Source organism: Pomacea canaliculata, linkage group LG5 (assembly GCF_003073045.1).
Source record: "Pomacea canaliculata isolate SZHN2017 linkage group LG5, ASM307304v1, whole genome shotgun sequence".
Lineage (NCBI taxonomy): Eukaryota > Metazoa > Mollusca > Gastropoda > Architaenioglossa > Ampullariidae > Pomacea > Pomacea canaliculata.
In genome coordinates, this window is record NC_037594.1 from 23489669 (window position 1) to 23513139 (window position 23471).

The 23471-nt window shown below is 43.2% G+C and overlaps 2 protein-coding genes across 3 annotated transcripts; one reads left to right on the plus strand and one right to left on the minus strand.

Annotated features, from left to right (window-relative positions):
- The first annotated feature begins 6764 nt into the window (after window positions 1-6764).
- On the plus strand, window positions 6765-8555 carry LOC112563469. Its single transcript, XM_025237343.1, is given in 2 exon segments — window positions 6765-7111; window positions 7114-8555. Coding segments are annotated over 2 exon segments (1179 nt in total). The 5' UTR covers window positions 6765-6893; the 3' UTR covers window positions 8075-8555.
- Window positions 8556-9092: 537 nt separating this feature from the next.
- On the minus strand, window positions 9093-23277 carry LOC112564421 (1,5-anhydro-D-fructose reductase-like). 2 transcript variants are annotated; one of them, XM_025239221.1, is made up of 10 exons: window positions 23137-23277; window positions 21359-21520; window positions 20836-20952; window positions 19210-19290; window positions 15488-15610; window positions 14884-14990; window positions 11109-11190; window positions 10590-10673; window positions 10145-10227; window positions 9093-9951 (listed from the first exon to the last, which is right to left on the minus strand). In XM_025239221.1, the coding sequence occupies exons 1-10, from the start codon at window positions 23215-23217 to the stop codon at window positions 9903-9905; spliced, it is 969 nt and encodes a 322-aa protein (XP_025095006.1). In that variant the 5' UTR covers window positions 23218-23277; the 3' UTR covers window positions 9093-9902. The 2 variants fall into 2 exon arrangements, with proteins under 2 accessions (XP_025095006.1, XP_025095007.1); XM_025239222.1 differs by lacking the exon at window positions 23137-23277 and adding an exon at window positions 22488-22610.
- Between the last annotated feature and the right edge of the window lie 194 nt (window positions 23278-23471).

A 23471-nucleotide genomic window follows, 5' to 3' on the forward strand; every position in this document is an offset into this window, starting at 1 on the left:
GTTAATCAAGGAAAAGCGTCTCGTCTCCATAGTTCCTATGCACCGTCAGGACTACGCGGATTTACTTCATTTTACTTTACCTCAGGGGATCTTTGCCACTGATTTATAACCTCCGTCCAAGGGATAAAGCAACGCCCACCGAGTCCAGACACCATTGTAAAAATACAATTCTTTTATGCTTACTAAATCGGTCACAGTTCACATTACCTTAAATTTGTCGTACTCAGTGTTTTCCAATGGCACATGATAGTGTTACAGAGACTCGTCTAGACGCTTGCTTTTGAATTACCGGGATGAGGACTTACCTTTCCCTCATGAAAATGGCGGATATACCCACCTTGGGTAATAGCACATCATGAATGAGGATGCTTCTGAAATATTTTAATAAGCGAGAGAAACATCCCCCTGTCATGCGCTGTAGCGGCTGATCACGCCCTCGCGCACACAAACACACGTACGTATGCACAAGCGGTTAAAAGGCTTCTAGACCAAACAGTGCTATGAATTTGCCAACATTTCAATTGTCCGTGGCCGTGATTTGTCTGCACGCTGGCATCAGACCGGAAGACGAGCGCCGGTACGTGCACGCTCCCTCCCAGCAGGACTCGCGCAGGCAGGCCCATGGAAACAGGAACGGTGCCTGTTGGTGCACACTTTCATGTTGGTCGGCGACACTGGCAGAGGTCTTCCTATAAAACGCAGTTTTTCTTTAATTTTACTGGCATGTTTTTCAATTAATTTCGTGGTTGCTGGAGTGATCCATCGCATAAAAGAATTGTAGAAATTTAAAACCTTTGTGATATTTGTGCGAACATTCAGCTTGAGCTTTATAATCAGGATTCATTAAGGTAAGTGTGTACGATTTTTGTTAGAAGTTTTATTCGTAACCTTCATTTTTGATGACATGTTAAAATAAATATGGTCAGCATTCTTTTCAAGACACAGAAAAGATAATACGTTTGCAACCGTTAATGTAAATATATTTTATCTGGGATTATCTTCAGGTCCTATGAAACAAACTTGCCGATGAATTCATGTTTTAAATGTTTGTATTTCAAGTTTGGATACACTACGATACATAAAATCAGTGTGATGATACAGCAAATGGTAGGGAACTGCTTTCAGAAGTCGGTGACTAGCCATCAACCCGATTTGGAGGCAGGTGTTATTCTCATGTTTACTACATCTGTCACAGTTCACATGTACATGAAAACTTGCCGTACTCCGTTTTGCCAATGGCAGGAGATAGTGCTATGAAGAGAAATAAAGAATGGCAATGATCGTGTATATACTATAATTGGACATCGATTTTCGAAATGAAGTCCCTTGGTTTTTATGGGTCCAATCAAGCAATCCTATTCCTAAAGTGAAAAAAAGAGAGCCAACCTTGTTTGTCAAGAGGCCAAAAGTTGCTGCAAAAAAAGCTTGTTCTGTTTGCATTGGAAGACTGTAATATTTATTTCTTAGAACTATTTAAAAGGAAACAGGAAACAAACATTTCTGTTTGAAGACTGCCGAGTGGTGAACTAGTTTTTACATTGTTTTACCATTTTCCTTCTCCGCCTCTCTCTCTCTCTGTTTATTTCTGCAATAGTTTCTTAGAAGCTGATGAAAATTTCAAAAAGCAACACATCACTAATAGAAATTCATAGAAAAATACAAGAAAAAATTTAACTTGTACGAAAATCCGAAGTACGATAGTAACGGACCTTTCTATGCCTTGTCTCCCTGGTAAGGGAAGCGCTGGCCGGCGACGATTCATTATATTGTCTTCTCCTTTCTAGAGTCTTCCCTCTTTAAAAAAAACAAAACAAACAACCTATTACTCATTCAACAGGTGCAGCTTGGAAACCCGATCTGTTCCGACTCGTTAACGTCATTCACCTTTCTGTGACATCTTCCCCCATCCTTACAAAAAAAAAAAAACCCCACCATTTTGTTAAAACCGTTCTTCTCTCTTTCTCGTTGTAATCTATCTCTAATCTTTCTCTCTCAGTTTTTTCTTTTTATCTTTGAGAGATGAGAAGAATTTTTTTCTTTCTCAAGCATCTCTGGTCTTCTAATTCTCGCTCAATTCTCATATTTCTCTACTTGCTGTACAATGTAGGGAGAGCATCACGTATCAAGTCTATTCTCTCCCCTTGGCCTTTAATCCTTTCATTAAATGGTTAATGCCTGCATGAAATAAAAAATGGGCAAAAATAGGAAAAAATATCTACGAAGAGAAACTTATACTCTAGCGCAGAAAAATACAGAAGGATGAAGAGAGCGGGGATAAAAGAAGGCACAGGCAGGCAGACCATTCCCTCACTGTGGGGGACGAAAACTGTACACCCTGACAGACCGGTATAACTAGAGACGGAAAGAAGCAATTAACTGAACAATGCCTAATCTCTCCTCAGCGCGAGGAAGACCAAAAAAGGCAATTACCAGCTTTCTCACCTCACAGAAAAGTCCGCGCGAGGCAGATTACAGCGGGGGTCACGTTGGGGTCAAGAAATATTAAGCCGACGCTCACTCTCAGAAAATCGCCTTAATAAAATACATACGATAATTGTTGACAATAACTGATTCTTAATACACATTCAGAAAGTTACTACTAATTATTCAACAACTCTAATTATCAAATATCAACAAAACAGATGAAAGTGATTACCATCTTGCTTGTTTTACTATCCTCACTTATGTTAAAGACAGAGCAGTGTAAAATCTGGACTGCTGGACGATTTTTCGCCATCTTTTCATCTACCAGTAGCCATCGATTCCTTCCAAGTCTTCGAGAAAAAGTATAATAAATTTTTTCATGACTGCAGCTTGTGCATAGGATAACAGTGAAAACATGTGAGGGTAAAAGTAGAAAATGTTAAGGAGGGGTTTTTTCCCAGTAAAATGAAAAGATGGAGTAGATCGTCTAGCGTCTCTTCTCCACCGCTGTTGTTGCTGCTGGCTGTCAGTGATAGCGACGACGACGACAAAGGTGTTGGATCTTTTGTTCCCTTTGCTAGACGGGCAGAACTGACGTCAGAGACCAAAGAGTTCCTCTCACGAACATTTCAATTCTTGGCACGATCTGATCAGGCCTTAACCCTCCCCTCCACCTATTCACGCCATGAAGGGTCTTCCCCAGGTATTTGCTGCAATCTTTTCCCTCTCCCTCCATTGCATCTTGCGGGATGAATGCAAGCACACGAACAAAAGCTAGCGTCCCTCGTGGACTGCTGCAGGGCTTTGCTGTGGTGCCGGAGATGGCAGACACACTTACGCACGTTTGCACAAACACGATACAGTTGCATTTTTTCTGCTCGATGTCGGTGTCTGTGTTCTGGAAGACAATGAAAAAACACGATTTGTGGGGACTATATCAATGATACCGCAAATGAAAGTTATGAGTTTTTTTCTTTTTTGGTTAAGTTTGTTTAGTTTTGTGCTTTTATTTTGCTTTTTGTGGTTTTGTTTTGTTTGTTTTGCTTTTTGTACTTTTGTTTTGTTTTGTTTGCTTTTATTTTTGTTTTGTGCTTCTGCTTTGTAACATGCCCTATAAAGAAGATTCACGGCTGGTGACATTCTTTTCAAGGGGAATGTATTCTCACACACACATTCCACCTATATCCCCTTGACTTTCTTGTGTACTCAAGTTGCAAGCATCTGTGTGCTTATCGACGGTGGTGGATGGGGAAGATGTTTAAAAAGTCGAATTGCTCAAGGGTGGCCATCAGACTCCTAATAGTCCCAGCTCCCCCTTCTAGTCCTTCGTTTAGAAGTGTTTGTGGTAAGGAAATGGACGAGGCAAGTCGATGACGACGGATGACTCCAGCTGCTTGTCTGAAAGCCCTCGCAATCGCCTCCGTTCTGACAATAAATATTTATTAACCTGTCGCTTTCATCAACGGACATTGTACTTAAAATGTTTATTAACTTGTCACTGCATCTCCCCGTGTCTGCAGGACTGTTCTGGCCGTGTGCCTCACTAGCTACACTCCCTGTCCCACTCTTTTATTCTACAGTCTGACCAGTGTCTATCCTGTCTACACTCCCTTACCTTCTAACTGCCCCTCCCTACCAGTACCCCTGACTACCTCGTCCCTCTCCATTTTCAAAATTGCGGACTGACAAATTCGAGAAGAAATTGCTTGTAGTAGGGTGCAATTATTCCAACAGAAAAAAGACCATTCGTTGAGGAAGTGGGGAAAAGGGATGAAAGGAATAGCTGTTAAATAATGTCTTCCGGGGCTTGTAGTCTACGACCGCTGTAGCATCTGATGACAGGAAATAATGTCTACTGTTCTGAACTCCGACTGCAAAGCAACAGTGTTTAGGCCTGTAATCTGGACACCGTGTCCATCCCGTTCTGTGCTTCACTTTCTCCCCTTGCCTCCAAATGTGTGAGAAGACCTCCCTTCGCTAGAAAGATGGCTTCAACACAGATGTGATCATTCAAATAATTGACACTATCTCCACACAAAGAACATGCAAGATTTTAGTAACATGTTTTTTAGAAGCCGATATGATGTTCTTTTATTCATAAAAGATGAAGAAAATGTTTCTCAAGGTAGTTATTCGAAACAAACATGAAACATGAGAATTACTTTTAATTTTGATGTTTATTGCTTTTTTTTTTTTTGCAAGATTGTTTACCAACATGTGCAAATAAACTCTAAAGGGTCTGCATTATTTTATTCACAAGCACAGAATAAATGCACTAAATATTTTTGTAACCTGATCTGAACTTTCATTCTGTAGGATATTTCAGTTTTAAAAAACATAAACAGGCTCGTCAAAAGCGCGTGTCCTGATCTCCTCAGCTTTTTTTCAAATTCAAAACTTTCAAACATTGGTGTTGCTTGCAAGCGAAAGAAATAAAAGTCTATCCCCCAAATCATATCTGTCATCATTTGTAGAGAATGACACACAGTCTTTCCTTCTGAAGCCCTCACTATCCTTCCTCGTATCCAAGAAGCCCACAAGGCCTCGTTTGGAAAGCCGGAAGAGGGTCTAACCATTCGTCTGCGGAAATCCACGTTCAGCCTGCGTCTTGGCTGTAAATGGCAAAGATAATGACTCATTCAGTGTTAAAATGCAGACCGCTGTCTCTAAGATGATTATTTTGCACGGAACTTCTTTTTACAGCTTTTACAGTTTTGACAGATTCTCGATTTGCTGTTGTTTTGATTTCGTTTTAATTCCAGAAACATCAAACAAACAAATGAACAATCGCGAGGTCACATGGAGAGCAGAGATAACATCAATGCGGCATACCAAACAGGATTTTAGCAAATGTGTTGGCAGGACGGGAAAAAGGTTAATTAGCTTTGGTCCAGCAGCATTGTAGTTGCCTCCGGGTCCCATGGGATCCGAAGAGAAACATTTTCTGCTGGAAATGCTGCCAGCAACGGGAAGGTGTTTAGGCACCGGAATACCTCACCTTCCATTTTCTTGTTGTTTTTCTTATGTCAGGCAGTTTCAGCTACGCGGCCTGGAGCAAAATTTCATTCCTGCGCATTCTACTTGCAGGTCACTTTGATGTTGCCTTGGGAAGTATGATATTGGGAGTGGCACATGTTATGCAACATGTAGTTAGGCGACGTGATGTCACACAGCAAGAAAACTATATCTTCTGAAAAATACCTTTTGGGTCGAGCTTCCATCTTCTCAACTTGTCACCAGTGCATCGAGGATGGGCTATCCTATGTTCAGAATTTCGTCTCAATATTAGTCTATTAGCATGGCCGGCTTCTTTGTCGTGATGCAGCCTTAGTTGCTGGCGAGATTCCACTGTAAGGTGTTCGAGAATACACTGTAAGGTTGGAGATTCCACTGTAAGATGTTCGATTACACTGTAAGATGTTCGATTTCACAGTAAGATGTTCGATTACACTGTAAGATGTTCGAGATTACACTGTAAGCCGCTGTTTCGCTCGTCGCAGAGACCCTTGTGTTATCACTTGCTTTTTATACCCACGATGTAAAATTGGGATCGAACTGATTAAATACTGGTAATTTATCTGAAAATCCTGATGCGAAATTTCGACCTCATACTGCTGTCAGCACATTTTTTCTTCGTATCGCTTACATTAATATTCGTCTTTGGAATTTAGGCATTTGCCACTTGGAAAGCAGATAATTCTTAATATTCTCCTGCCTTTTTCAAATTTACCGTTGCGACAGTTTATAATACAACAGTGATCTTTTTCACACCTATTACATTCGTATGTCTCGGTTAAGGTAACTGAATGGCTAACAGACAGACCCCAGCTTCCGCTTGAACCACCTACGAGCGCGAACTGCGCATGAGCTGAATAATTGAGGAAATGCCCCCATTCCATGCCCCTTCGTTGTGGTCAAGTCGAGAGCAGCCCTTGCTGTTTGTGTGCGTGCTTGTGTGTGTTTGGCTCAATTAACTTTGTCTTTTCTTGCTGTTGGTTTCGCTTAACTTTTTTTTTTAAACGAAAAGGAGCAGATGATGACGATGGGGCTAACGACGAGGAATGTTTTTCTTTTAACGAATAAATAGATGAAACTGAGCTAGCAGATTTGAAGGGAAACTGAACTTGCATGCTACATTTTTACCGGAGCTGGTTTGTGAAAGCGCACATAATGCTTTTTAATACAGAAAAGTATCCTTAAATTCCAGAATGAATAAGCTGTATTTCTCCAGAAGGTTTCAGGTACATGTTTTCAGATACAAAGTTTGAGATGTTTTGAGATTAATTATATAATTGAGATTTAGTCAAACTATTTACAGTTGAGGAATGGCAGAAGAAAGGACGAGATCAGGATGGGGGAGGTATGCGGAAGAGGAGAACTAAGAGATCGTTTACCAATAAAAAGTCAATGAGCCGTGTTCAGGAATTCGTTTGACTGCTGTGTTTCAGATGGTCAACGCCAGCCACACGATGGAGATAGCCGTGGCAGAGCAAGACCTGTCGATGCTGGCGGAGTACAACCTGACCATGGATCAGCTGCTGACCTCTAGCGGTCTTTATGCCGACAGCCGCTGGTTCGAACCCTCCACCGAGATATGCATCGTCGTGGCCTTCTGCGCTGCCGTGGGCATGGGGTTGCTGGGAAACGCCCTCGTGGGGCTGGTGCTCCTGCGCAAGGGCAACCTCCGCTCGCCGCGCAATTGGTACGTGATGAACCTGGTCCTGTCCGACCTGCTCATCTGCGTGCTCTGCATCCCTTTCACGCTGCTGCGCCTGACCAGGAAGAACTGGCCTCTAGGGGAGGTGCTGTGCCGCGTGGCCCCGACGCTGCAACTGACCCACGTCTTCGTCTCCATCTGACCATCCTCTGCATCGCCGTCGACCGCTACTGCGCCATCGTCTGCACTGCGCGAACCAGGCCCAGCCAGCAGGCTCATGCACGGCTCGTCATCCCGGCTGTCTGGCTCCTCTCCCTCGCGCTGTCTACCCCACTGGCTTTGACCCATCGCTTGCAGCACGTGCGTAACCTGACCGGCGACGTGCTGCTGACATTATGCGTGGAGCATTGGGAGTCGGATGCCTTGCTGGGCGTCTACACCGTCTGCGTCCTTCTCTTCCAGTACGTCCTACCCGGCGCCACCGTCGCGGCCTTGCATCTCCTCATCTGCCGCTTCCTGCGCACTCACACGCACCTGCCGTGCGAGGCCAAAGGTCAGCCGCCGGAAGCTGCATCGCCATCGCAAAAACATGGCGCTGTTGAGCGTCATCTCTCCTCACCTTCTCCCTGGAGTGGCTGCCCATCACCATCGTCAATATCCTCGCCGACTTCGACTACTCCGTCTTCAGGTCTGCCGAGCAGTTTTGCCTCGTCTACGCCCTGTGCCTGCTGTTCGCGCTTATCTCTGTCTTCGTCAACCCCGTCTTGTACGGTTTGTTCAACTCCAACTTCCGGCAAAGTCTGCGCAGCTGCTGCGGTCGTTGTACTACTGCTGCTGGTGGTGGTGGTAGTGGCAGGAGCAACACACGGCGCGGCAGCAGGGAGCAGACGGTACAGTCTGCCCCGACCATCTCGGCTTTCCCACAGAATAGGTGGGCAACGGCAACCGAGGACTGTTGTCGTGAAGAGGCAACTGGGGTTAAATAACAAATAAAATTTGAGGTCTAGTGGGGTACAAGGTTTTTTCCTAATGAAGGGTAAAGCTGAACACAATATAATATTTCTCCAAATTTTGGTTAATGTTCCTTTTTCGTTTTTTAAATACTAAACTACAAACATCTGCTCGATTGTTTTCAAATTCCTAGATCCTTCTCTCCGTATCGGGAAGCAGAGTCCACGTTTCATATCAGGTTCGGTACTACGACGGACTTACTGTATTTCGCAGTGAATCTCGTGTCATGGCTGCGACAGATTCTGTCTGTTGCCAGAGCCGCAGACTGATGCGGATATCTGTCACCGTGGGGTTGCCATCATTGGAGAGAGTGGCCAACTATGTACTTAAAAGCTGTTTACCGTTTGGAACCATATTCCGTTCAAGACAATAACTTTGCTCTTGCCAGTGCTGATCTCCATTCCATATGTGTACGAACTGTCAGTCTCTTGGTAAGATCTTGTAGTTCTCATTCTGTGCCTCCCGTCAGGCCGACGTCGTCTGAAAAGTGAAGATTGCATATCGGACTTCACCGATGGAAATGGAAGTGTGATGGTCGTGGATGGTTTCTCGCATAATGTTCTCCTAAAATATTTCGAACAGTACAGATTGTTAGAGGCACCCTTTACAGATGTCTCCCATTTGGCTACCCAGTACTACTGCGCCCCTTGAGCTCTTACACAGTGCTTCGATGATTTGGACGAAACACTCAGAAACATGATTTATCACGCATTTGACTGAACTTTTGTGCTCTTTGCACAGGCTTATATAGCTGGTCAAAATTCTTTGGATGCAAGAGACAGAAATATTCCATTACACGCAACGCATATCTTTCGACCATTACAGGCCCTTATGACTTTAAATCCGTGATTTAAAGGAGAGTCTTTAAGTCCAGTATGCCCAGTCTACCAAGCTATTTATCCATCAATCCATCCATCCATTCATCCATCCATTTACTGACAACCGAGTAGAAAATCCACGAAACTGATACATACCTGTGCAGAAAAAAATAACAAAAAAGTTCCAAAAGTCAGTACAATTTATATACAGTCTTTATAAAATAGTCTAAAGTACGTCTGCATGTCACTGAGCTTTCTTGAATCCTTGTTTACATCTCAGAATATAACTCTTTTGCTGGCATCAAGAGTTTCACAAACGCTGAACTGCTAAGGAGGATGTACGGTGCGGAGAAGTATTCTTCGCTGTGTTTTCCGAGACAATGGACAAAATGCGACGCTTTAAAACGTTTCACTGTTATTCTATTTCGTAACAATCATGAGGTAAATGTGCGATGATTTAAAATGATAATTTCATTGTCGTGATTCTTGGCAAACATGACTAGCTCTCAATAAGTTCCACTTTCCTCCCGTTTGTCCTCCAAGCCTGCTCTTTGACGAACTTGGTCACCTGAGTACTCGAGCTCATGGTGCCCGTTGGTCAGTGCGAAACGTTGGCGGTTTGTTAGTCGTTGGTAATTTACACCGACGTATATAAATGTGTTAATTCAACCACGCAAACTGGTGCCAAAATGTGAGAGAAGCTGCTTGTGTCCGAGGCAAGATACAAGGGCATGTCCCAGGATACTTTACTGTGTTTGTGACTGCTGCATCATGGGACCGCTTGTACAGAACATGGATGTCACTGGGGTTTGAGAGGGATGAATGGACAATAAAAGTCAATAAAAGAGTTTTCTACTAAAATCACCTCCAACTTCTTGTGGTGATATAATAAGGTGACTGATTAATACTTGAATCATGACTAGACTCGAAATTTATTGCCTTCTATACTGTGAACTCGTAGAGAAAAATAAACTAAAGACGAGGTGGAAGCCTTAACATCCTGAAATATCTTTGAAGGGATATTCTGGAAAGCCCTTGAAGCTGCAACAGACAGAAAACTGCTATGAACAGAGTTTTATGTAACTGTCATGTAAACCCTTTGCTAGACTCTACTAAACCTCGTCCATATTAGTCTGGTAAAGAAACGCCCCCAGAACATCATACGTGAACTTTGAGCAAAGTCTCATTGTACCACTGAACTCTTATCTTCAGAAGTCGTTATGCATACACTCACTTTTCCAGGGTTACCAGCCGCTTGTGTTTGTCCAAAAGCGAAATGGCGGCCATCTCATCCTCGGTAAGACTGAAGTCAAATAGCTGCAAAGGCAAGCGAGAGTTGTAGCGCAACTTTTCCACTTCTTATCATTCAGAAAAAAAACACACACACACCTCTCTGCACACATTCATAAAATAGAAGATTTAAAGACTCGGAGGGAGAAAGCTTGTCCTAACAATGTTACTAATAATGACTGGCTCAAATCCGTGGCTGTCGGCGCACAGGCAGTTAGGTAATAATTACTAATTATTATTTTTCTCTTATTATTACTGTCGGTATTTCCTCGGCAGAAAATTTCCACCGCTTCACACACTCTGACACGTAGACATACTACTCTCGAGCACGCACATGACAACAGACGCAAGCACGCACAGCAAGAAGACCCACTTGGTGAAAGAAATACCTGGATGTTCTCCCTAATCCTGACAGGTGTGCAGCTCTTGGGCACAATACTCAGTCCTCTCTGAAGAGCCCAGCGAAGAACGACCTGATCTCACAGCAAACCGAGTAGACAGAAGATAAAAAAAAAACCATTGTAATTCGTCAGTAAATCTGTAATCGGGTCGGACGTTTTCCTTTCTCATACTTGCTCTGTGTGTGTGTGTGAGGGCAAGAGAGAGGCCTTTCTTCCTCCCACTATTAACCCACTGAACACACGACCCACCCCTCTATATGTTATATTAAATTATTTACTCTCTTAAAAGGAAAACAATTTGCAGACAAGAGATAAGAGAACAGGCAGACGCCCACAGATCCTAACGAAATGCTGCGTGGTGCTGCTCTTTGTCTGCTGAATGGGGCAAGTCCAGAAAGCTGAGTTTGGTGACTTCATGATAAACAGGAGAAATGACTGTTGTAATGGCTTAATAAAGTTTTTCAAGATTAGCAGAAAAGCTCCCAGAAGGGAGGAAGTATGGCCTACCTGTGCTGGTGAATGAGCTTGTGCTTTCGCGATGGAGGTGATAGTAGGGTGCTCCAGGATGTTTTCTGTTGGTTTTCCAGCGCTGGAATGTAAACACAAAACAGGTGTGTGGGCACACGCGCGAACTCGGTATATTTTCTCTTTCTCTCTCTCACACACACACACGCTGCAACACACACAGGAGTTTTAAACTAGGCTAAACAAAGTCTTCCTTTGTTGTTTTCTGTAATTCAGGGTCTGGATGAAAGCAAAACAAACAGAGCATCTATTGGCCTCCAAGAGTAAGCACTTCAGAGCAATTTCTGAAAAGTCTTGACATATATTTGCACAGACGTCGTTGCACAAGCTGTAACAACACATGACCTTCCCCGACAAAGACCCTCTTTCAGCAAGAAACGACAAAAGTGATGTCAGGGGCCGGTAACAAGAGTATTCCGCAGCTTGACCACTCACTGAGTTCTATCCAGATTATTTTAAGTGGATGTAATCAAGTGTACCGTCTATCGATAGCCCATTGTCTGGCAACCGACGGTTATTGGCTTTCAATAGTATTTGACCATTGAAGCCGACTCAAGTTGGGGAAAGTTGCCGGAGGTACTGCCAAAATACCAACATGGTAACAGGACTTCTGGAGCACACTCGGGGGGGCAGACCATCTTTTCTTTTCCGCTGGTATTTAGAATTATCTGCCGCTGCGTGGGAAAAACTGTCACCATGCTTCCTGTTGACTTTCCAGTTCGTACTGAATGAGTTCTTAGCAAAAGAGATTGCATATTTCCGAGAAAATTATAGGCGCTCAGGTGCTCTCACAAATAGCAGCTGGCTTGCTATGGCATGACTAGAACCCGAAACGACATGAGATGCCATTATCCTAGCCGAGAGAAAAATAACAGGCGCATTTTTGTTTTTATCTTCAGATGTCATTTAAATGGGTTGAAGCAGGAAGTCAATTTTCGTGTTTTTCCTTTTATGGTGAGGTTATTGCAGCTGCTTGCTCGTTTTTTTTATCGTCTATTTCGTCGTGTCATATTTGTCGTCATTTTTATGTTGTTATTGTTTTTGGTGGTGGTGGTGGCAAAAATAACAGTGTGATATTGATGCTGTATTCGTGTTTGTCATTTTGGATAAGTCCGTCTCCTCCAAAACAAATATTATCCCCGATAACGGTGAAAACGATAAATGATAAGATCCAGAAGAATGCATCTTGTGTACAGCGATCACGATTTTGTTGCAGAACACAAGCAAATTTAAAGACCAACCCGAATGGTTGGCGTTTTTTGAAGATATCAGTAGATATAAGCAATATAAACCTAACCTGTAAATTTCAGCCTCCAAAACCCATCCGTTAATTAATTATCCGCCAGCAAAGTACGCGATTCGAAACCTGTGATCATCGAGCGCTGATAGCAGTGTACTACGTCACGTTGGTACAACATTCACAACATTGCTCAGCCGTCAACACCAAACAGAACGACTGGTCGTGCTATTCGGACGTTGAAATTCTGCAATTCTTGTGCTAAATTAGCAGTTTTTCAGAACCACGAGAAATGCCTACTGTCAGTCTCCGAATAATCCCAACGGTTGCTCATTCTCTTTCTCTCTGATTGGTGTTGACGGCTGGCAATGTTTAATTGGTGAACCAACGTGACGTAGTACAATGTTATCAGAGCTTGATGATCGCAGGAGCGAATGGTACCGGATAATTAACGGATGGGTTTTGGAGGCTGAAATTTATAGGTTAGTTTTATATCACCTATATCTACTGATATCTTTAAAAAAAAAAAACGCAAACATTTCAGGTTGGTCTTTAATTCATAAAAAGGATCAATAAGTAGAAGGAAAGAAAAAGAAAAAAGAGACAGCTCCGACCAGTGTCCGTGACATGTTTACGCCTATGTTGCAGCAGCAACAACAAAAAAAAAAAAAAAAAAAAAATTGTACTTTACATTCATCGCTAAGATGAGACTACATGTCTCATGTCCGTTTACACAAGGGACGCAAAAAAGGGGAAAAAATAAGCAGGAAAACGTGTGTCATGCGCAGTGAAAAGAAATGTTGGAAGCTGCCGTTGCGCTAATACCCGGCTCATCCGCCGTGCGTCTTCTGACGTTCTCGACAGTCGCTGAAATCGTGTTAGTCTCGGTCTGTGTGCGTGCCGACTTGTAGATGGGAAACCGGCGTCTCTGTGTGCAATGATGTAGAATAAATGCTACAGGGCGAACTCTAATCAAATTGGTTCATCAAGACAGTCTTGTGGTCTGAAATGTTAGAGGGAGAAAGACAGTGACAGCAACTACCGTTAGAAAGAAACTGGTGAAGTAAACCTCATCTTGCATAAATGCGCGCGCAGCGCTCGCACACACACACACACGAAAGTATCCCTGCTTCCTTAATGTATGCTTCCATAAATGGGTAGACAAGATGGCGGTATAATGGACGGAGGGAGGAGAGATCGAGAGAAAGAGAAAAACAAAGTAACAAAGCGTAGAGAAATAGCTGTTCGAAGATGACTGACCTAAAGTTAAGATTTGCATTCGTGCAGACATCCTAAATGTTTTAGGTTTGAAAGTAGTCGAGATTTGCAGAAACGCGTATATTTATTCGAGATCTCGAAATCTCATTTGTTGTCTCATTTTGCCGACCTTACATTTTAGTGGCGTCTGCTCTTTTAGTCTCTAAGTAGAGTGAAGAGTGTTCTGCAAGCTGTCTGAGCTGGCCTATTGACGTTTGCTTTCACCCTGTGAAGTGTCTCTAAGAAAAGCCATTCCTATTCTTTGGTGATGAATACAGAAACCCACTAGCACGGGCCGACATAAAGACGCCTCTTGCAGAGAGGCACAAGAAGGATTACTCTCATCTCCTGCCACAAGAACAATCACTCTAGCAGTCAGACTTCGCGTGTCGTCTGCTATTTTGTCGCCTCACAAACGGTATATCATGCTACAAGCAGGCCCGTTCTTAGCCCCCGCGGGGCCCGAGGCAAAGGGCATGTGCGGGGCCCTCACGCCAGGATCACACGGTTTTAGTTGGGATCTAAAGTCACTTTTTTTCCTCAGGGATATATCGTCTTTTATCATTGACAGCATGCTACATACACATTACTACATAAGCCTACGATTAATTTATTTGAACGTTCGTCAATAGTTTACAATCAAAAGCGCGGGGCCCCTTGAAGCGCGGGGCCCTAGGCAGATGCCTCGTCCGCCTGCCCCTAAGCACGGCCCTGGCTACAAGTACAATATGTTTGTTATCACCGAAGTTATGAATGAAAGTATGACGTCTGCTTTCACTGTGGAATCGATGAGAGAACTTGCTAGGCCAGCATGAGCTTACGAGAAGATGATGAATAAATGGTTCAATGCCAAATCTTAGCCAAGCTTTCGACGAGTGGAGACATTTTTCACATGCAGACGAAACAAGAAAAGGAGGAAAAAGAAGAACCACGTACCAACAATATAAGTCTGATTTTTCTATAGTAATCGTTATGGTTATGCGATTATGAAAATGCTGCTGATAACAAAGACAGTGAATCAGTTGAGAAAAAAAAAAAACAACAAAAAAACCACACACACAAAATCAAAAGTCAAAAACAAATAAAAATGAACAAAAAAAAAAAAAACAAAAAACCCAAACAAACAAAAAAAAAAAAAAACCAACAACAAACAAACAAAAACAGGATGTATCAGAGAGGAAGAAGAAGCACACACACCCAGATGACAGAGCAAAAACAAACAAGAAAAAAAGAAAAGTAAAATTGAAGAGAAGATATGCTTACTATGTAGACCCTCCTTTACCTAGCGGCGAATAGGCTGTAACTGTTATTCCTCTACCTTGACAGAAGTCAATCAGCTCCTTGTTCAGGAAGAATGGATGACTTTCGACCTAAGCACAATAACGTTAAAAAAGCAGAGTTTTTACTCTTAAATGAAACCGATGTGGTAATGACCCACCGAGCATGATTATGCAATGAGAAATGTCCAACGAGCTCAGTGCGTACGTCTTACAGTGATAACCTTCAGTTCCTCACATTGCAGGACTTTATTAAATTTCTTGATGCGAACAGACATGAAATAAAAGCTACAAAAATATCACCGTGCATATCTTGTAAGTATGGACTACTCTGATATCGAGAAATGAGATCCAGACAGAAATTGCAGAAAGCGACCTTTCAGAATAAAGAATAAACGGGAGACAACTACATTCCGATTGTGTCAGTTCTTAAAAGTTATTTCCCTTTAATTAGCACTTTCCTGCTCCTACCCACTGTTGTGTGTGTCAGTAAGATAGTTATAGAATCTGATCTGCTGCCAGAGCATTCCGACTCAATCTTAAAATGTTCTTCATAAGCGACAAAGACCGGAAATCTCGAGGTTGAATACCTGAATGTTTGCTGGTTTGTAGCGCAGTCCGGGAGCATCCAGCAAGCGGGTTAACTGCTGAATGTTGAAGTTGGATATGCCTATAGAGCGCGCCAGACCCTTGTTCACCAGCTCCTCCATCGCCTGAGTGAGCGCGCGCATCATGACAACATTATTCAATCAACAACACCAGAATTAGTGTTATAAGAAGGGAAATAAAGTAAAACCTAACACTAGGACATAGATGTTTATCTGTAAACTGAAAACTTGGGCAGACGTATATGTTTCTAGCAACAACTATAACAGTAAAAACAGGCTACAACAGCAATGCATGTTATTAGCTTGACAATGTCCAATCACAGTATATTAAAGGTCAAGGTCTTATTAAAATAAATAGTCACCAATATTATGTTTTATGTTAAATTTTATGCTTGATTTGTAAACACCCTTTTGCTTAATCTGAATAATAGCATACGCTATTGTTGTGTTTATTTGAATTTTGCGCAACAGCAGACAAAGAAAAGACGTACAACACGAAATTCCGGTGATCTGATGTTATGAACCCTACCACACTGTAAAGTTTACACAGCAACTGCACTTGCCAGCTTTGAGCAAGACCAGATGAAAAATCTCTGTCACAGAATCAAGTTACACAGAATCTTTGTGCCAGACCTAGAGAAACAACTGATAGAAGTATATAGAGTTCGTCTGGTTTAGCACTTTCCCTGCCTATCACAGTCATCATGATTAATTTCGGTGACCACAGGGCACGCAGTATTCTACTTTATTTTAACAGTATGTATGAAACATTACCAACTTAGTTTCGATTCTAAAGAAAAAGACTGGGAGGCTAACACGATAACATCATCTTCGTCCGAGCTTATTGGTATGATCCGATCCCTTTACTTTGCGATTCTGACACCCAAGCCTGAAAATAATATATAATTTATAGCCTCAAAACTCCTACAAGAAGCTTTGACGAACAGGGGAGGGAGGACCCCCACTTTTTCTCCCTGACTGCAGTAAGATAATTGGATAGCTTTCTCCGCTTCTGCTGTCGACATGACCTTCTCTTCTCAACCCCCTATTCTCTCTCCCCTCCCCGACACCCGCTCTTTATCATCTTACCACCTATCTACTGTCGGCGCTTAGTAAGACATTCTGACCTCCTTGACCTCCCTCAGTCCTGCTTGATTATACACGTTTCCTTTGAGCTTCTCAAAATTCCAATTCTCGTCAGCAAGGATGAGTGGTCAGAGGGCATAGCTAGTGCTCACCCTGCAAAACCTCTTACACCGACTGAGGGAACACATGGGTAAAGTAGGGGTCAAAATAGGTCGCAGGTTTGCAGCCACCCTGTAACCAGATGACTGTTTGCGGATTCTTGGAAAAGTGGTAGCACACGAAGGGATTTCAGCGTGACGTATTTTGAAACGCTCGTAACTTAGTCAGAGGCCATTTTGGTTTACCAGCTGTCCAAAATGTGTGATTAACATGCTGCTCGAGTGTGTTTATGTTTGGTCTTTTAAGTATACGCGCTACTGCTTGAAGTCAATAGAAACTGAGGTATATATTGATTACCATGAGGACATGAAGGACGATGTCATCATACGATGATTAGTCGCTCAAAAATTTCATAAGCTTCCAAGAAGGCTTCTCTTGATGTCTCGGCTACAGTCTTCTTGTTGGTCTCGGTAAGTTCACACTGTGCAAACTGAAACCCACGCGTTGCGCTTGTACCCTTCCTCCCTCTTTATTAATATTTTTTTAAAACTTCATAATATTGCAAAGGGTTGGTGCGACAAAAGTCAACATAACTGCCAGCACTTGCGCAATAAAGAAGCAAAGATGTTCCGTGGGAAAAAGTGCGAGAGTAACCGCTGTTCGTGACATCGCGTGCACTCAAGAATGTAGCGGCCGCTTTCCACTACCCTCCCCCACACGCACGCACACACGCACTCACGTCCCCATCAAGGATATCATCTCAGACTTTCGTGCAAAATGGATCTACCTTTCATGTTAGCACACGAACTTGAAGTTTCTTTCGCAACATGTGTGTGAGAGGTAGAGGGTGGGGGGAGAATGGCGAGAAAAGGAAGTGACGGGGAAAGCAGAAAGAGGATGGGCGTAGCTCAAAACTTGAGAATTGAATTGACAAACAAACCTTCTTCCTGTTCTGTGCCTCGTACTGAGGCACTTGTTTATAGTCAGCGTATTTCTGGGCTTTGCGACAGCATCAAAAGCTGTCTTGTGGCAGTAAATCTGTTGGATGCCGTCAAAGAGACCAATTTCTAGAGATTTATATTTATTTACGATATGTGAGGTGAGGTGGCACAACTGCGTCGTCGTTGATTAAAATATTTATTTACGACTGACAACCCACTTTGTCGGGACAATAAAAGGTAGAAGGCAGCAGAAAAAAACGGTAACAAGAAATGGTGCGAATGGGACTGGGTAGTGGATACAGAAACCCGATCTTTGGCAGTCTTAATGGCCCGGTGCCACGATCTACCCTTTTATCCTTTTATGGTAACCTTTTTTTTTTATTACGTTTCAAATAGAAACGGGGACAGTTTAAGTTCGATAGGCGCTCCCTTTACACCATCTTGCCCGTAGCACGCGTTACTTATCGTGGCGCCATCTTAAAATTAACTGTCAAGGTCCGTTACTCCAGAGAATTTATTCCGCTTGTGAATGCAGTAGTTTCTTGGCTATAACAGTAGATCGTTCTTGAGCACAACAACTTTCAAAACAACGCAAGTCCAGCTGTTGCTCAGCTGCATTTTGTAACTGTTGCCCGCAGTGTTGCCTCCCATGATGAAGGTAAACGTTCGGTCAACAGCGGCACTTGATACAACGCGACTTCCTTCCGAGTGCTCGTGGAACCCCACGGTTGCTGCTCAGCAATTTCCTCCGACTGACTACTGCGATACAATTTCATTAGTACTCCCCCTCCACCTCCACCGACATTCGCACTTGCTCAAAGCACGATGGAAATGCTGTTGCACTCATTGACGTGTACCGCCCTAACTGTAATGAAACCAGGTCAAAGTGAAAGAACTGCAGACGCGAAGGACGTCTTTACTGCTCGCTGCTTAACAACACACGTCCATCCCCACCATCTTCTCATTGTGTTCCACCCTCCTCACCCCTTCTACTTGCAAACACCCAGCTACAAGCCGACAGACAAACATTTTTCACACATTACTTCATGGTCTAGGCCAGACCTGGGCAAACGCCGGCCCGCGGGCCGGATCGGGCCCGCCTCCTGTCTCTGACCGGCCCGCCCGGGCGCCCACCAGTAATATCTATATATATACATATTGGTAAAACTGAGTTAGCTATATTAGTCCGGCCCTCTAAACCATCCCAGTTTCTCAAAAACTTTTGCCCACCCTGGTCTAGGCTCTCTCTCGCTCTAGAAACTCAGAAATTGTAAAGATAATAGCCTGGCAACGTGACCCTGCTTTTTCTGTTGTCCTGCGGCAGGCAGGATACGAGGTCAAAAAAAAAAAAAATTACTGCTAACAAATGCATTGGGTGGTAAGGGGGAAGTTATATGCTTTTATTGTCTTCTTGAAGATTTTTCTCTTGATCTTTTTTTTCAATAAACAAACAACAACAAAACGAAATCAACAAAAAAGAAAGTAAAAGTACGATAGAGGGAAAAAAAACCCCAATAAAATGATCAACTACCAATCCATCAACACTTTAGATGATTTCTAGCAGGGAACCTGACGCACCCGCCATGTGTCGAGGAAGTCCACGTCCGCTGGTTCTGTCTGTGTGTTGAGGATCCAGGCCTTCCTCTCCACGGTTTGTTCCTGCACCACAACGACACAACATCGCAAGTGCTTTTGCTTCTTGCCTCCACACCAGGAAATGCCAGGTGCATCAAAACAGATTAAATAACAAAATTCAACAATAACAGATAGGCCCGGCTGTGCCATCAGGCGAACAGAATACGCAAAAACAACGTGCACCTATCCTGACGAAAGGTGGGGAGGATGGGGGAGGGGTAGGCAAGGGGACTAATGTGCACATATTGTGTTGCATACGACCTTTCTGTGTGTGTGAGAGAAAGAGAGTGAGAGTGAGAGAGAAGGAGAGATTTAAGCCCAATTAGAGTGGTGAATAAGAATGTGTCGGGTGGTGAATATGAAAAAAACTTGTATTATCTGTAAACTCTAGTCCGCGTCGTTTCTCTAATCTATCGAGTTCAATGCAAGACCCCCAACCTCACCCCCCCCTCAAAAAAAGTGGTTTCACTTCTCTGCCCTCGTGGCTCATGCAGACAAAATGCTCGCCCTGCTTTCATTTGACCTCAGGACTTCATAGATAGGAAGTCGCCTCCCTTTTGTTCCATCCAGCATCCTGTTGGATGGTGTGTCTTGCCGGACCACGAACAGTAGGGAATAACTGTATGTACATACACTGGTTTGTTTTTGCACAATTAATGAGAGAACGTGTGAAGAAATGAGTAATGTTTCCTGTACTTAACTTTGCTCGACCTTTTTATCAGGGTTGTGTTGGCAATTGGCGGCTGCAAGATAGGCTACATGACATTTTCTTTCCTGTCTTTATCAAGAAAGCACACAATGAAAAAAAAAGGGAAAAGGATAATTCCAGGTACTGCTGACAGCTGTGCTTGCTAATGCATTGGCAACAAACATACTTAATCATTCTATGGCCCTTTGGGCATTCAAAGGGCTCACTACTTTAATCGTCGTCAGTCCTTAGAAATCACGGAAAGAAATTTAACGCGAGTTCTGGTTGCACAGAGAGAGAGAGAGTGTGTGTGGAAAGAGCGGGAGATATGTTCGTACACGCGAGGCAAGGATGGCGATAAGAAAGAAATATTTAAATAACTAGTCGGGTGCAAATATTTTTTTTCTCTGATGACTGGGTGCAAGAAGATACTGTTTTCCCCAGATCTGGGTAAATACACCTTTAACGTTTTGATTTGAGCTACTTATATGCCTACAAACATCACCACCAACAGAAAGAAGTCCATACACATGCCTGGATAGTGCATGGATACATATATACTCTAAGAGTCTCAGCCAATGGGAGAGCTGAAGCATATGTTAATTAAGCGTACAGTGACATGACAATTTTGACATTGCACATGGTGATGTTTGTAGACATGTATCTCGAGAACGTAAGAGATTCACTGAGATCTACGGAAACTAAGCTTTATACATTTGTACACTCCACCGTCATTTAAACGAGGACATCACCACGTCTTGGTTTCGAGACATATCACTTCGGCTTCTAGCACACAAAGAGGGTGGGGGAGAGAGAAGCAAAGAGAGTATAACCAGACCAGAACAAATGGACAAAAGTGGGGGTCAGGGACAGGAACAAACCTTGAAAGCCATGGGCCAGTGCATGAGAAGTAGGTCCACGTAGTCCAGGCCAAGGTCGTTAAGAGAGTCGCGAAGACCTGCCTCAACCCTGTCGGGCTCGTGGAACGTGTTCCACAGCTGTATACAAACACAAAGAGCAGGTGAGTGTATAGAGGCCTTTGTTATCTTGTTGAAAAAACATCCCTAATTAAAGAACGTGTCATATTACAACTATGCTTTCAAATCATCAAAAACTAGTCGCCAAAAGCTATAATAGCATTTACTAGTAAAGATTTACCAGATATGAAAACACATCACAGCAGTAATAATTACTGCGGCACTAACAACTGGGTTAGCTTGAAAAACAACCCAGGATGTTGCAAGACAGAGTATGGTAACACAATTCCTTACAGGTCATGAACAATTTTTTCCTTAAAAATTCGAGGTGCAAGGAAGAAGGGGATATCTTTCTTTGAAGGAACGATTAGCAAGGACGTGGAGCAGGAGAGGTACCAGGAAACTTAACCTCAAGAACGAAAACTACCTTTGTGCTGATAAATAACTCGTTCCTGGTGACAGCACCTGCTTTGATCCTGTCTGCGAGGGCGGCCCCCACCGCGGACTCGGAACGGTAGATCCATGCGCAGTCGACCATGCGATAGCCTGAATCCAGGGCAGCCTTGACTGCTTCACATATCATATCATCCTGTGCGACAAAAATAACTAAATAAATAAAACCCGCGCCACAGGTCTAGGCAAGTCTCTAGGTTTTCTGACCAAGATAGTCTTTGGTGCAGAACGGAGTAGAAATGTTCACAGTAAGGTTCACAGTAAGGTTCACAGTAAGGTTCACAGTACAAGTAGAGGCCGCCGAGAGCCAGCTCAGGCCTTGGGTAGACGACCTCTTCAGGCCCCTGGTAATGGTAAATTATTTTCCAAGTATATAATAATATGCTCACAATTCGACTACCAATATCTACATTTCATTCAGTTACATAATATAGACTTATAACATGAGGTCAAGTGCACTAGGGTCTACATCACTACTTGAGGATAGAGTTGTATACACGTGAGTGGTTAGTGAATGAAGAAAAATGACAGTAAAGGATCTTGATCCGCTTCATATTAAAAATGATCAGAGTGAGGAATGTTATGCCAACCTTTCTTTAAAAGAAAAAGAAAAGGAAAAGGGAAAAATACCGTCGCAGGCCCGGGTACACCAGACCCACCTGTCCCCCAGCCCCTCTCGTCAGGCCTGGTACAAGGTTAGAGCACGACCAATAAATGCAGACTCGCAGCCACATACACACACATGTGCGCAGCTGCTAGACAGACTTAACAAGAGTATTTGTCTTTTGCAAACATATGCTTTGCCTGGAGAGAAAAAAGAAAGAAAAAAAAACCTGGTTGCAAGGTCTTCCTCCCACCTTCTGTAAACTCCCAATGCGACTCGAACGAATAGCACGTCCTACATCTACCAAATTCTAGAGAAAAAAAATGTCTTATTTTGTAACTGACTATAATTGCTCTTTGGGATTAATAAAGTTGGTCATTTGTCACACTTTCACTTCAATTTCTGTTGAAGACAAATTATTCTTAAACATTTAGAAACAAGGAGAAAGGCAGAGCATTTTAGTGTGCATGCACTACAAACGGATGTGCCTTCTACTTACGAGAAAGTGTGTGTAGCGTCAGCTTTCCCTTTCTCTAATGGGCAGAGACAGAGAGAGAAAGAAAAAAGAAAGAGAGGTTTATGAGGTAATCATTAGCAGCTACATTTGTTCACAAAGAACCATCAAGGCAGTAATCACGGTTAAGGCAGTAACTGTAAGCGTAAGTTCAAGTGCTTATCAGGCCGTGCACGTGACGCTCGGTATCAAGTCCTTGAACGGACTCTCTCATCAGCACGTATGCACACACGCCTCTCTTTCATAAAAAAAACAACCCCAGCGCTGCGGCGATGAACGGGTCGGGTTGTCCTCTCAAATGTAAAAAAGCAGGTCACCACACATTTTCTCCTGAAAACCTTGACACACGAACTAAAATACAGCATTTCGACATCCGTGTCTGCACATACGTGCTAAATCTTCAGCAAACAAGATGTCATCATGTCTCATCGCATGAATTTACAGGATCTTCGCAGAATAAGATGCATGCAGCTCTTGTTTTGCGTGACAACCGCAGTGCAGCCAGATATGCTTCATCGTGTTGGTCTACGAGGGATGGGTGACTAAGCTAACTCGAGTGTTTTGGGGAGGTGACAGAGGATGATAGGCTTGAAAGCAATGGTAATCGTGGGAGGAGTGGGGTAAGGTGGCGTACCTTCAGGTTGTCGAAGGTTCCTAAGCCCACCAGAGGCATCGCGTACCCCGAAGGTAGCTCGATCGTCGGACAAGCCGCCATGCTGTTGCAGTGGTTGTTGCTGCTCTCTTGTTGTGTTGTCTCGACACCTTGACCTGCTTTGTGTTAATCAGAATAACAACTGCTACAGAAGAAGTGACCTACAAGATCTAGTTTCGGGGCTGTTATCGAGAACACAACATGTGCAGTCTTGCAAGCAGCTTCTTCCTGTTTTCGTCGCCGATGATAATGGTGGTATGCTCGAGAAAGGGAAGGAGCGGAGAAGGGGCTTGGGGGTAAAAATTCCTGCACGTATG

Coding starts and splice junctions, on each gene's coding strand:
- LOC112564421 (XM_025239221.1), bottom strand. CDS start 23,217: ATGGCGGCTTGTCCGACGATCGAGCTACCTTCGGGGTACGCGATGCCT. Junction 21,521..23,136: donor GAACCTTCGACAACCTGAAG/GTACGCCACCTT, acceptor TTTGTCGCACAG/GATGATATGATATGTGAAGC. Junction 20,953..21,358: donor AGTTATTTATCAGCACAAAG/GTAGTTTTCGTT, acceptor GTTTGTATACAG/CTGTGGAACACGTTCCACGA.